The sequence below is a fragment of the Biomphalaria glabrata genome, chromosome 18, assembly GCF_947242115.1.
Source record: "Biomphalaria glabrata chromosome 18, xgBioGlab47.1, whole genome shotgun sequence".
NCBI classification, from domain to species: domain Eukaryota; kingdom Metazoa; phylum Mollusca; class Gastropoda; family Planorbidae; genus Biomphalaria; species Biomphalaria glabrata.
In genome coordinates, this window is record NC_074728.1 from 2926859 (window position 1) to 2941233 (window position 14375).

At 33.8% G+C, this 14375-nt stretch overlaps 1 protein-coding gene across 2 annotated transcripts; it reads left to right on the top strand.

The window, feature by feature from the left end:
• The first annotated feature begins 1246 nt into the window (after positions 1 to 1246).
• On the top strand, positions 1247 to 12667 carry LOC106062115 (general transcription factor IIE subunit 2-like). 2 transcript variants are annotated; one of them, XM_056017479.1, is made up of 8 exons: positions 1247 to 1330; positions 4139 to 4307; positions 5096 to 5175; positions 5353 to 5460; positions 7146 to 7340; positions 8600 to 8696; positions 9508 to 9623; positions 10237 to 12667. In XM_056017479.1, the coding sequence occupies exons 2-8, from the start codon at positions 4157 to 4159 to the stop codon at positions 10348 to 10350; spliced, it is 861 nt and encodes a 286-aa protein (XP_055873454.1). In that variant the 5' UTR covers positions 1247 to 1330; positions 4139 to 4156; the 3' UTR covers positions 10351 to 12667. The 2 variants fall into 2 exon arrangements, with proteins under 2 accessions (XP_055873454.1, XP_055873453.1); XM_056017478.1 differs by having other exon boundaries at positions 1255 to 1321.
• Positions 12668 to 14375: the final 1708 nt, after the last annotated feature.

Here is a 14375-nt window from a genome sequence, read left to right on the forward strand (position 1 = left end):
AGAGGAGAGATGTTCTCCCTTCAGTGAGTTCTAACAGCATTGAAGACGGTTCTGAGATTAACTCGTTAAAACTTGGTGTTAGTGGTACATCTACGGCTGTAAGTTTTTTCAGCCAAAAATTGTGTATATTTTCCTGCCCAGGAGTAGTCCAGTTGTGAGTTTTTGAATATAGCTGCTGAGACTTCCTCGGCTGTGAAATCCTCATCAGGCATTTCTGGTATTAGTTTTTTTTTTAGTTTGGATTTCCTCGATCCAGTCAGCCTGTACGTTGTAATGTAGAGGGTCGGACCAAAGCGCTGCCCAATAGTCGATGAAAGCGCCGTGTTTAGTGCTATCAAAGTTTTTGAATTTTGTCAGCATCTTTGTCAGCTAGTTTACGAAAGAACTGTTTTCTTTTATGTTGAAATAATGCATTGTGCTCTTTCCTTTTAGTGGTTTCGTTGAAGCGCTTTAATCTAGCTCCCTTTAGTTTAACTTTCTGTCTCAGCGTATCTTTCAAACATAAGAGTTGTGTGTGGCTATCACAGTCCGTCAGTTTGATTCCAGTTGTTCTTAATATGGACTTCATTTTGTTAAGAATTATTATTATTATTATTATTAGAAATATGTTCACCTTTCAGCTAAGGAAAATGAGAAATGGGAAAAATGTTTGAAAAGATTTAACATGCACCAACATTTCATATTACTTCAAGATGTCCATCAAGCTTTCTTTGTAGTTTTATTACTTCTGTATCTTGAATGATGTTTTTCGCAGCTAGTCTTGTCTAAAAATATGATCAAACCAGGTCTTAAAAAAAAACATCAACATATAAACGACATTAGACAACAAATATGACGACATTCTTGATTTGAACAGCGAATAAAAAAAAATGTTAACTCCTAGAGATTAGAGGATCGATGGGAATATTTACCAAAAAGAAACAAGATAATGAGACGGTATTATTATAGCTTGCTATAATGTTGTTCATTTGTTTAAATAGAGAGATAAAGCCATTTTTCTGGGGCGTATAAAAAAGATGAACGTAGGATATTCCATTAATTAATGTAAGTACTAGATCAACGGGCTTCTAATCAATTAGTTTCAGGTTAATTTCATTTCGTTTCTGTAAGTTTTCTGACATATGGCGACACGAGTTAGTCGTATTGAATTATAATGCAAACCGACAGAAAGGTTGAAAGACGATAACTCAAACAAATCTAGTGAAAAATACCCAGTAATTTAAATACTGCTACATCCTTTACAGAAAGAAAGCGTAGTAGTTCCCCTTTGTGTTATTTGTACTGAAAGAAAGTCGTACTCGTAGTCTGCATCCTTCTGACTGTGAGTAGTGTGAGTAGTACTATGAGTAGCTTTGACATTTAATCAGCATTAATGTAGATTTAGATATATCTATATAGAATCTAGTACTTTTAGATTGACTAGATCTAGTATAGGTCTAGATTATATTTATAATTACAATAAATATAATATAACTTAGACTTAAGTTACTAGTCTAGAATACTAATACTAATAATACTATTAGTAAGTATTACTAGTATTACTATTAGATCTAGTAGTATTACTCATTACTGTATTAGTAATACTTTTTTTTACTAGTAATAGTACTAATACTACAATATTTGAATACTAGAAGTCTAGATCTAGAATAGATCTCTACAGTAACTTACGTTTATCGAACACGTTAAGCTAATTTGCAGACATTTTTATGTTTGAATTTGTGTATCTCCGTAAAAATTAGACCTAGAAAAAAACTGATTGTATCTATGAACTCCTCGTCCTTTTTTCTATAAAAATAGATTGGATTTAATGTATCACTAGGCTTAGTTAAAATTAAATACGAAGTCAAAGAGGTGTAGGGTAAGTATCGACAAGCGTACTTTTCCTCGAGCAGATTTTTCCCCAGTTAGTAAGCTCGATCGGGTTGTTGGAAGGTTCGAGCAGATCAAAGAAAATATATCTAAAAACATGTTTTAATATTTAATTTTCACTATAAAATCATTTTCTTTTTACTCCAGCGCAAGAACACCATCCATTGCACCATTTCCCACCCTCCACAACTTCAAATAGTCTCTTTAAGCTTATGAGCAATCAGACTTAACAATAGCCCTAATCCCATTACCCATTTCCTTCACTACCGGGTAGTAAAAAAGAATAATTCCACACCTCCTGAGTTTGACCTCACCATGAACTTAATCTTTACAAGGAAAAGGAAATAGTATGTGTCGGAAGTGAAGAAAAAAGGTGCATGCGGAGTAGCAATATAGTAGTAATTTGGTAAACATTCAAATAAAAAAGTTATAGCAATAAAAAGTGAACTGTTCGAACCTCTTGTCAAATCGGGACTGCTCGAACTTCGTACTTTACTCTAGAGTCAGTAGAGTTGAGTAGAGTGTAGAGTAGAGTCTAGAATCTAAATCTAGATCAATCTCAATCATTTATTCTATGAGTCGACTGGTCACTATGTCTATGACTATACTAGAGTCTAGTATACAATACTAGTATTACTATTAGCTCTACTAGTACTAGTAGTAAGTAAGATTAAGATATATCTATTTAATCTATTATCTAATGTCAACAAATATTACTTAGTCGTCTTAGTTCTTAGTCTGTCTTACTAGTGACTTACTAGTCTTAGTTCTTAGTCTGTCTTAGCTATCATAAAAAATAATAATATCGTAGACCATAGACTGATACTGTCCGCGGCGGATCGTTATCATAATTCATATGACGACATGTGACATATGAATATGTGACTGTCATTCACATTGTCATATGATATATTTTATTTTTATAGATAGAATCTATCTAATTATTATTAGATAATACAATTAGTAGGTCTAGTAGTTAGCCTTAGGATATTGATCATATAGACACACATAGATCTAGTAGTCATAGATCTAGAATCTAGATTATCATATTATATGATTAGACTTAGACCTAGATTGACTAGATCTAGTAATCTAGTCGACCTAGTCTTGATTAGATATAAAATACTTAGAATAGATCTATAATCTATCGTTTAGTATAGATCTATTAGGGTTTATTAAAAGAAATTTCTAAAATCAAATAAGAACATAAAACTAAAATTAGTAAAATGTTATTTAACCTTGGCTAGGCCAATAATAGAATTTGCATGCTCTGTTTGGGAGCCCTAAATCTAAACTCAGAAAAACATTAACTCTTTCAGTGCGAATTATTTTGATAGAAAAAATGAACACAAATTTTCATGGGGGGGTAGAGTTACTAAAACTATCATTTAATAACTTTTTTATTTTATTAAATATCTAACATATTTTATTCTATAAATAAATAGACTACTAAATTATAATAAAAAAATTAATTATTCATGGAAATTTTTTTTCCATTAATTTCAAACTGAGCACGGAAAAAGGAAATATATTTAAAAATTCATTTAAAATCGATATACCGAGAGAATTAACCTTTTAATTAAACATTTAATCCATAAATATTGAAAAAGCACAAAACTAAATACATTTAATAACTTCAAATTTCATAAAAGATAAATAAATGCACTAAGAAATTTACTATATTTACATTTTTTGGGTAATGGGAAATAAACTTTAGAGGTAGCATTAAAACAATGTTGTCTTTTTAAAAAAACAAACGTGTTGGTACTGCATCGAATTCACTACCAAAACAAAGAACAATCACTCCCATATCCGTGAAATGAAAAAAAAAAGAGAGAAATTAAAGTTTAACATAAAAAAGATAGTGAAATAAATATTATAAACCAAGTTACTCGCTGAGAGTAACACCGCACTGCCCAGCGCTACCCAAGTTACTCGCTGAGAGTAACACAGCACTAAAAGAGTAAAGAAACTGGAACAGACACAAAATAGAGCAGTGAGATTCATAACAAACGAATATTCACATTTGACTAGAGTAACACCTTTAATAAAATCACTAAATTTAGAAAGCTTTCAGGACAGAAGACTCAAAAGTAAAGTAGCAATTATACATAAAACACTAAACTCTAGTCCGACTTGCAGAAATAAAAGAGTTTTCTTTGGATGACATTTGCGTGGTGTCCCGCGTGGTTGGGCGGCATAAAGAATTATATTTATCTATAGATAATATGACATTTCTTTGAGCTACATTTTTAATTTTTATTTTCAGATTTAAATTTAAAAAAAAATGGATCCTGCTCTATTAAGAGAACGGGAGGCATTTTTGAAGCGTGCCAAAGCTACCCCCCACACAGTTGATAAAAGAAAGTCCAAATCTGATGGCAATGATAAAAAATCCAAAAAGGCTAAAGTGCGTCCAGAGGCATCAAAGCCTGCCAGTGAGTTTGCTTAACTTCCCAATATGAATATCATTTAATCAAAGTTTGGCTCCTCAGGTTTGACTTAGTGGTGTCTTCTTCATCATCATTATCCGTCCTTTGTGTTCTTGATTGGAACATAGGATCTCATTAAAACAGGCCACTCTCTATAGTGTATAGCGATATTTTTTTATTGCTTCCCAACTTTTTCTTGCACTGTTATCTTCATCTAGTACACTGCGTCATGTTTTTATTTTTCTCTTCCTATTCGTCATGTGCACTCTGCATTCCAATCGAGGGCATTTTAATGATAAAAAAAATTCAAGGTGTTTAGTTTTATGTTTCAAAATAGCAGTAAATCAAGCAGTTTAGATCTATGATAGTTTTTTTTTTTTTTAGTAGTAGTCTTGATTTCCAAATATTGATTCAAGCATTTGCTTTTCTTTTTTTCTTGAGATTTAATGTCTGCTTCCCCATCAGTTCCATCTTTATTTCATTACTTTTTACTGGGAAGCGAGATCAACAGGCTAAGTACGCTTGGACTTGGCTTGGTTACCTTTGAAGAGGGCTCCAGATTTGACACCCGACTCGAGCAGAGTTGTGTTTACTGAGCGTCTAAAGGCGTCTAAAGGCAGCACGGAATACCTTCTCCCAGATACCCCTCTACCACTGGTCCACAAATGTCATGCAATAAGCAGTAGCGCTATATTAAAGCTGTAATTTATTTTTTATGTTATTTATTCATATAGTCAATCAAAATGTCTTCAATCCAGATTCTATGTATATTCAAGACTTTCTTTATTTTTCAGATCCACTCAATTACAAAACCTCAGAAGGAAGTTCACAGTTTAACTTCAGTATTTTAGCCAAAATTGTCAAATATTTGAAGGTTATTTGCATTTGTATATATTAGAGATAAAATTTTTACAAATATTGTTTTAGGTGTTTTTCATAGTTTAAATAAATCCATGTTGTATAAATTCTTTTTACTAAGTATAATTTAGTTCATTTGTTAATTATGTAAAATATTTTAACTTCATTTATTACTATATTTGCCATGTTTCAGATGAGGCATCAAGGTGGTATGAATGATCCCATGCTGCTTGAGGAGATATTGGATGAGACGCATCAATTGGACATCCCGAGTAAAAAGAAACACTGGCTTGCTAGTGAGGTAAGTTCCCATAGTCTGTATTTGTAGGTTTCCGATATTCCTGAAGTTTCTCTAAGGGCTTTCAAAGCACAACCATCCAGTGGCGCATTGAACACGATGGGTGGCATCTTAGGGCTAGTTTCCTGCAGCTACTTCATTCCAGCCTGTTTGGCAGCACTAATCTTGAATAAAATCTTGAATACTCATTTATTTATCTTCTGCTTTAGTTTTTTTTTTGGTGGAGCATCTGTTGTTAGGGATAATACAGACTTTCTGTTGTGCTTTTTTAGTGTAGTTACTTCTATATTAAAACTTAAAGGAGGGGGGGGGCTGTCAGATGTACAGTTTGTTTGGTCAACATTGTCTGTTTTAAAAAAAAATATATAATTATTTACCTGGATTCAAATCTTGGTGAAAACTGGGATTTTAACTCAAATGAGTGCCTGTTGGGGAAGTTGTACTGGTCACATGACATCTGTTGTACTGGCCACATGACACCTGTTGTACTGGTCACATGACATCTGTTGTACTGGCCACATGACACCTGTTGTACTGGCCACATGACATCTGTTGTACTGGCCACATGACATCTGTTGTACTGGTCACATGACAGCTGTTGTACTGGCCACATGACATCTGTTGTACTGGCCACATGACACCTGTTGTACTGGCCACATGACACCTCAGTAACCATCAGCCGTATAAAGAGATGAGCTTTACATCATCTCTCCCCCCTATAGATCATATAATGTACAGACTTTCCTTTAAAGTAGAAGATAATTATGTTCTATGTGTATCCATGTATTAATCAAATCATGTTCGTTAATTAGAGACAAAACTCTGATGTCTTCCTGGCTGATTTGGGAATAGATAAATGATGAAAATTCGTTTTTTTTTTTTTAATTGAAATCATTCAATTTCATGTAAGAATCCAGAAATGATTAAATTAAAAAAAAAATGTTACACAAGTGTCTAGTTTTGTCAGACCTTGTCACATGTATTTTAAATATTAATGAAAATTTCTCTAATTATTGATAAGTTCACTTTGACTATATGTTTTGTTCAACTCTTACTTGGAAAAGAAAAAAAAAAAGATTTTCGCTAGCTGTAGTATATTTTTTAAAAAGTGAATTTTTGCTTTGAGATCTTTTCTCAACATTAACCAATATTTTGTTGCCAAGCTCATGACACTTTTGAAGATTCATCGTGAAAAAGACCCTCCAATTCATGTTCCTAAAATTTGAATGCTACGTTGGTTAGCCTATGTGCCCAGCACAAGAACTAAATCCTAAACTTCCTTCCATGTTAGATACTAATTAGAGTCAAGAGACATCATTGAGATCATCCTGTGCTGCACTTAAGGTAGCAAGCTTCTCTCTACAGGGATCAAGTCATCCAGTATTGTCTTCCTATCTGCTTTTAAATCTTTAACAAAGGCGGCTCACTGCCATGTTGTGGGATTGCTGCCGTGCTTCCACCTTCATCCTTCCTATTTTTACTATTGTTTGGAACTTTTTATCTTGCCACAAAAAAAAAAAACCAGCCTCGAATGGTGAAATACTTTTAGTCCAACATCCCACCCTATGCATGATTCATTTTGTCTCAAAAACATTCTATAAAAATATCAGCCTCGAACATAATGTCAACTCAAGACTAATTAGTATTACAGTTTGTTATTTTACCACCTACCCTACTTTCTGTTTCAGGCACTGCTCAACAATCCAAAAATTGTAGTGGTCAAAGAGGACGGTGTCAACAAGTTTTGCTTCAAGCCCAAGTTTGACATTCACGACAAGCGAGGTCTGGTGAAGTTGTTGAAAAATTATGATCTCCATGGCAAAGGAGGGATAATGATTGACGACATTGAAGAGAGTTTGCCCAACTTGCAAAAGGCTAAGGAAGTAAGTACCAGCATGAGTAGTAGCATGAGAAGTAGCATTAGTAGTGGAATTAGTAGCAGCATTAGTAGTGGGATTAGTAGCAGCATTAGTAGTGGAATTAGTAGCAGCATTATTAGTAGCATTAGTAAGTAGTAACATTAGTAGCAGCATTAGTAAGAAGTAGCATTAGTAGTTGCATTAGTAAGAAGTAGCATTAGTAGTTGCATTAGTAAGTGGTAACATTAGTAACAGCATTATTATCATTAGTAGTAGCAGCATTAGTAAGAAGTAGCATTAGTAGTTGTATTAGTAGCAGCATTATTAGTAGCATTAGTAAGTAGTAACATTAGTAGCAGCATTAGTAAGAAGTAGCATTAGTAGTTGCATTAGTAAGAAGTAGCATTAGTAGTTGCATTAGTAAGTGGTAACATTAGTAACAGCATTATCATCATGTCTAGTGTTTATTGCTCCTATGTCATAGTCAGTGCACTCTCTTTTGTTTGGCATGAGAAGAATGTTTTTGTTCTGCCTTTAAGTGCTCTCAAACACAATTCACTCAGCTCTGTAGTTAAAAATCCTTAGTCTTTGTAAACATTGGGATTCAAACTCTGGCCCTCTCAGTTCAATGAGCAAGCAGTTTATACCATTCAGTCATTAGACAAATCTATGGATGGAAAATGCAAATATAGTTTTTTAGCTACCTCCCCTCTTTTTTTTTTTTTTTTTGAAAGCTTTGCTTAAAATATTAAACAGTAATGTCTTTTTTTTTTATTGATAAAAAGTCTTGTCTAGCAAAAGCCAATGCTAACTTTCAAATTAAAGAATTCAATTCTACAGCATTCTATTGTTTTTTAACGTTCTCTTTCATTCTGTGTGAAATCTTTTTTAAATTAGATTTATAGTGAACACCCATATGAATGAAAGGGGTTTAGGATATTGTGGAATAATTTTCATAAAAACGAACGCTTTAATTTTTTTTTTATATTGTGGAAAACAAAACAACAACATATTTATCTATGAGCACAATAGTGGAAGATTAAGTCTATTGTGGTATTTGACTGACCCTAAACAAAATTTCAAATAATAATTATTTGACTTGTTCAGTGCAGATGAAATATTGGTATATTTAAATTTTTGGTGTAAAGCGTAACTAAAAGACTATTATTATGGGGAAGGATTTCATTATTTTTTTAAATTACAGAGTATAGAAAAAAAAAAGAAGAAATATTTGTTGATTTCATTTGTTTCACATAATAAATGCTCCTTTGTTCCTTCTCCAGTCATTGTCAGATTACATTATAGTGATCAAACGGCCACAAGACAAGAAAGAAGTTCTATTTTACAATGATAAATGTTGCAGATTCAAAGTAGATGAAGGTAATTGTCTTGTCTCTTACATTCAAATAGTAGATTGGGTTTAGTCTTGACTCAATAAATCACACTCCTGTTAAGTTTAGTCTTTGTTTCTAAGTTTTAAAGCTGTCTTTCCTAGTCACAGTCTAGGCACTATTAGATTCCCTTTATTGAGACTCCCTGCTTCGTGATTCTCTTTTCTCTACAACCACTACTGAGCCTGTAAAAACTGACCAGGCTAGAGTTCAAGCTGCGTATGAATAGAGCCATTTTTTTTTAAAAAGCATCAATTTTTTTTGTACTGGGTTAAAACAGATTCTTTGGGAAGTCCTTAAAAAATATGTATTTGAATAAATATTCAAGTTACTGAAAAAAAGAAAGTTCTAAGGATGAAGTGTGACAAAATCATCTGGAAATATCTTTTTGGTAGAATATAAAAGTAAACTTGGCTATACCAGGATCCTTAGTGTTTTGTCATTGGTCATTAGTCTTTTGGTTAGTAATTATTCATTCACTAGTTGAACAGTGACATTTTTGTCTGTCGAGCTGTTGTATTACTTATATGACTTGTAGAGGAGATATTTTCATTTGAATGAGTTTCAAGATCATTGTTTTCAACAGTTTGTTTCTTCTGTGTAGTACTTTGGTTTGGATTTTAAATTTTTCCATATGATACATATCAATGTTCATATCTATCTTTCAAAAGTGATTTTTTAAATTTCTTTTAATTAACCAATTTTAATTGATTTATGTTTTTTACTGACCTCTTAGGTTTTTGACGTAAAATATTAATGAATTTATTTGTTCCGTTTTTTTGTTGTTTTTTTTTCATTAGAATTTCAAAAGTTATGGCGCAGTGTTGCAGTGGAGGGTCTTGACGACCAGAAGATAGAAGAATATTTAAGTAAACAAGGCATTACAACCATGGAGGCATCAGGATACAAGAAAGTGGTACGTTCCCTTTGCTTTGTTCTTTGGAAATCATTTGATGCATAACCAATTAAACTCATTCACTGCGGTTTCCAGTTTTAAAAAGTCATATTTATCTCCTATTCCAAAAGAGATAACTGAAAACAAAGAAAGGAATTTTTAAAAGAGTATTTATTAAAAAACTAATATATAATTAATCGAGATAGTCCGAATGTTAGCTGTACTATAAAGAATTTAATTACATAAGTCAAGAAAATTCTCTTGGACTTTAAAGATATAAAATAAATAGTAGATGAAAAAGAAAAATGTAATGATCTACAAAGTACAAAACATCATTTCAGCTTTTACATACTGTACAAAATTACAATTTAAGTCTACCTACATTCTAAAAATAGAAGTACTACAGTATACACTAATTACATACATTTATTTTGGCACCACTCGGATTACTGAGCTTTTCAGATTATGAAGTGTCAGGTTATCAAATAGTCAACTGTTTATACATTTCTTTAAATATTTGGTCAAAATGACCCAAATTGTTGTTATAGAGAGGCATATCTTCTGTAGAAAGAGTTAAAGATTTTTTTTTTCTTTAAAACTTTTTACTATAAATTATTTTTATTATCTTTCCCAGTCGGCGATGCCCAGAAGAAAAAGAGGCAAACAGAAGCCCCGTTCGTTCAAGAAACACAATGACCATCTCGAAGGTGTGCTACAGGATTATAGTGAGAACCCTCCAGGGAAATAACTCCATTAGTCATTAGCACATGAATCAGTGCTGCACTTCCCGTGGTATCTTGGTTCCCTTGGGATTGGTTTCCTAGAGTTTCAAGTGGATCTATATCAAAGACATGCTTGTTATTTCAATAGCACTCTGTAGAGGTCATCTCTAAAGAACAAAGCGTATTGAATTCCTAGGATTCGAACATCGTGATTATCAGACAATTTCATTTACTCAGTGCCTCGTTGCATTCCAAACATTTTGTGCACAATACTTGTTGGTGAAATGGGTGTTAGGAGGAAAATAACTTCGAAATTTATTGGTGGAATAAATGAGAAGGTAACTTATGACAAAAAAAAAATATTGGTGGAATTCGTGCTACATTAGAGCTAAAAAAAAACATTTATTTTAGTATATTTTTATTTCTGGTACTGATAATGCCTCTTTCTCTTAAATTCATTTCTTTTAATCTAGTTATTTCCTAAAAATGTGAATTGTTTGTGCATAGAAAAGAAAATATATGCATAGAGAGAGATATTTTGTGTAAGGTGACAGAAAACAACAAATCAGGTCTTCTTTTATAAATATGTACATATATTCACGAGACAGTATACTTAAGTGATATTGTTGAGACATACTGAAAATTCAATGGGTTAAGTTCTCATCCAAAACTATTATTTTAATTTAGCATTATTATAACGACAGTGGTCAATTTGTTATATAAATATATATGCTAAGAAAAAAAAAGACATATTGCCAACTCTCTTCATGTATATGAATAGTTTTTCATGCAGACCCCTAGGAGGTGGTAGTCAACAATCAGTTGATAAAGTTGCCATTCGCCAACACATTGACTTTATTGAATCTCACCCGAGACTTAAGACTTGCAGCAAGTTATCAATTCATCTTATCTTATAAAATACAGGCGTTATGTCAAAAATGAGATGATTACGTCCTATGTGTGTCCCTAGGTCAATCTATTTTTGTATGCTTATCAATGACTTAAATTCTCCCATGTTACTGGTTTTCCTGGCTGACTCAGGCCACCCATTAATAGCACTAGGGAAGAACGAACATTTGGCTATCATAGGCTAGCACCTGTCCTGCCATCGTTAACATTTTACGCAGTCCATTTCTTGATGTAGTTTCTCCATTCTCCGACTTCTTCTGTTGTCCCTGGCACTCTTTCTTGCAGTTACGCCATTGGAGTTACTTCACAATATGTACCAAACTATGATTGCCATTTTTTTTTCTATCAATTAACTCTTACTAGCTTCTTAGCTTTCTGAATAAATATTTCAGTTTGTGTAAAGAGCTATCCATCTTAAAAAGTCCAATATCTAGTCAACCCGAAAATTCTACTTGAGTATTTAAGAAAACATGGACTTAAAAATTTGTGTTTGGTGCATGTTGCTTCCCTCATCTACTGGTGATACAGAAGTTGTTGCCCTTGTACTTTGGAGCTGATCTGTGAGGGGAGGAAGACACTGTAGCTATTAATATATACTTCCTAGTGTCAGTGTCTCTTAGCCTTTCTTTTTAATAACCTGTTGGTTCTAAAGGAACGGCCACCTGGTTGTGTGGTATGTGCTCTGGACTGTCATTTGGTGGTCCAGAGTTTGAACCCTCCCCACCACAATCATCCTCCATCCTGCAGGAGGCTTGGGCTAGGATGTATTCTTAAAATATGAAGGATCAAGTGTTGCATGATCTGTTAGGATGGATCACTTTGTACTGCAATCTGCCTTAGGGCTTGACTCCAGAATCTTTTCCAATGTTTGTGTGTATAGCAGCAAGAAGATGGAATTTTGGAATGAGAGTTTTCTTTCTCTTTAGTAAGTAGCCTGCCAAGGCTAGCAATCCCCTAAACATTTTCCTAAGTGGCTTCTAAAGAAAGTTTCTGTTTCTTATAGTCCAATATTTGAACATTTTCATTCTTTTGATGTTCTGACCTCTTTTGTTGTTTTTTAATGCTGTCCCTAAGTGAAAAGGATTAAAAAGGTTAGTATCAACCTAACAAAACAATTCCATTACCAGCAGTATTACAGTTTCAGTTTTGTCCTTACACTTAGTGGAAAAGATCTTCTCTACCAAAGTATATATCAGAAAAAAACAATCCATACTCATTTTTAATGTCCTAAGACACATCTTAAATCTCTACAAGACTTGGGAAATATTGGCTGTAAATGTTGGAGTTTAGTTGAGTGGAATGATTGATTTGGTTTTTACATGATTGTCTGACCAATGGGCTAGCTTAAGAATAATTTATATATATGTTTGCTAGTGATGAACAGTTATAAGTGTTACCTTATAGTTTTTGTCTATTAAAAATGTTTGAATGGCTCTTGTGTACAGTTAGTGTTTCTTTATAATTGAACCAGCCAGGACTTAGCATGGTTTAAAGTCTAATAGACACGCACAACTAGATTAACCCATGAATAAGTGTTGCACTTTTATTATTTATCTGCTCTTTTGAAGGAATATCTGTAATTGAGAAGATAACTTTAGGTACTTTTAGTTGCTGGTACATAGATGTATGGGTCTACAGTGCATGATAAACGTGCCTGACATTTTGGGATACCCGTACTTACTAATAGACAAAATGTACATGACAATATTTTGAAGAGTCCTTACGGTGGGCTAAGAAGAATTGATTTAAAGTTGGAGACTTTATGGGGGAAAGAATTATATTTTATCCAAGGCTTTGCTAACACACTGAGAGATGTGCTATGTTTCTGTACCATTAAAAGTTGTAAATGTTGTTTATTTTTTCCATTTCATTAGGAATATTAATTATTCTGTCACTGATTATGAACCTCAATAAAGTCCATAGGAGAAGTATATAGCCTTTAAACTAAAGAGTAATTTCTCCTGATATTTATCAAAGACTTGCTTTTCAACTGGCCCATCTCATAAGAATCAACTTGAGAAACACTGAAGATTTCATGGGAGGTGTGAATTGTTCAGGTCTGGAAAAAAACATAAAACTGTTGACCCTGTTGTGCCGTTAAAAGTCTTTGGTTTGTGTTGACTTTGTGTCTAGCTGCTTCAGACTAGTTCCCTGATAATTTATCTGTAAGATGATTAACATGTTAACCTCGAATAAGTTAAGCTATTATCTTAATATAAGATACAAAAGAATACAATTAAAACGAATAAATAATGCCAGACCTTTGTGCCTATTTCACCAACATAAGACCTTGGTATATAGGTAAGGGGTGCAAGGGGGAAAAACAACATTGGTATTCAGATTGCTTTCATCTTAAGTCATTGAGACTTCATCATCCTCATCTGTTCCTTAACTTACGTCGTAGGGGTGGCTGTGACAGCATAAACAAAGCCCTCCATATTTCCCGGCCATTAACTGTTCCTTGACTTACGTCGTAGGGGTGGCTGTGACAGCATAAACAAAGCCCTCCATATTTCCCGGCCATTAACTGTTCCTTAACTTACGTCGTAGGGGTGGCTGTGACAGCATAAACAAAGCCCTCCATATTTCCCGGCCATTAACTGTTCCTTGACTTACGTCGTAGGGGTGGCTGTGACAGCATAAACAAAGCCCTCCATATTTCCCGGCCATTAACTGTTCCTTGACTTACGTCGTAGGGGTGGCTGTGACAGCATAAACAAAGCCCTCCATATTTCCCGGCCATTAACTGTTCCTTGACTTACGTCGTAGGGGTGGCTGTGACAGCATAAACAAAGCCCTCCATATTTCCCGGCCATTAACTGTTCCTTGACTTACGTCGTAGGGGTGGCTGTGACAGCATAAACAAAGCCCTCCATATTTCCCGGCCATTAACTGTTCCTTGACTTACGTCGTAGGGGTGGCTGTGACAGCATAAACAAAGCCCTCCATTTTTTCCAGGTCATCAGCTGTTCACGGATATCAAGAGAGAGGCCACGCATTAAGTTAGAAAAGTAAAGTTCTTCTTTTAGACCTTGCGATCTAAAGGGCAGATGATGTAAAGGTCATCCGTCTCTGTGTCTCACGGTGAACAAGGGTGTCATGTGGCCAAAACAACGACCAACCGCCTTTACTTTCCCAATAT

What these genes read in the sequence shown, in the direction of transcription:
- LOC106062115 (XM_056017479.1), top strand. Translation starts at nt 4,157, where the DNA reads ATGGATCCTGCTCTATTAAGAGAACGGGAGGCATTTTTGAAGCGTGCC. An exon ending in AGAGGCATCAAAGCCTGCCA is followed by an intron (nt 4,308 to 5,095) that starts GTGAGTTTGCTT and finishes TTTATTTTTCAG; the next exon opens with ATCCACTCAATTACAAAACC. An exon ending in ACTTGCAAAAGGCTAAGGAA is followed by an intron (nt 7,341 to 8,599) that starts GTAAGTACCAGC and finishes TTCCTTCTCCAG; the next exon opens with TCATTGTCAGATTACATTAT.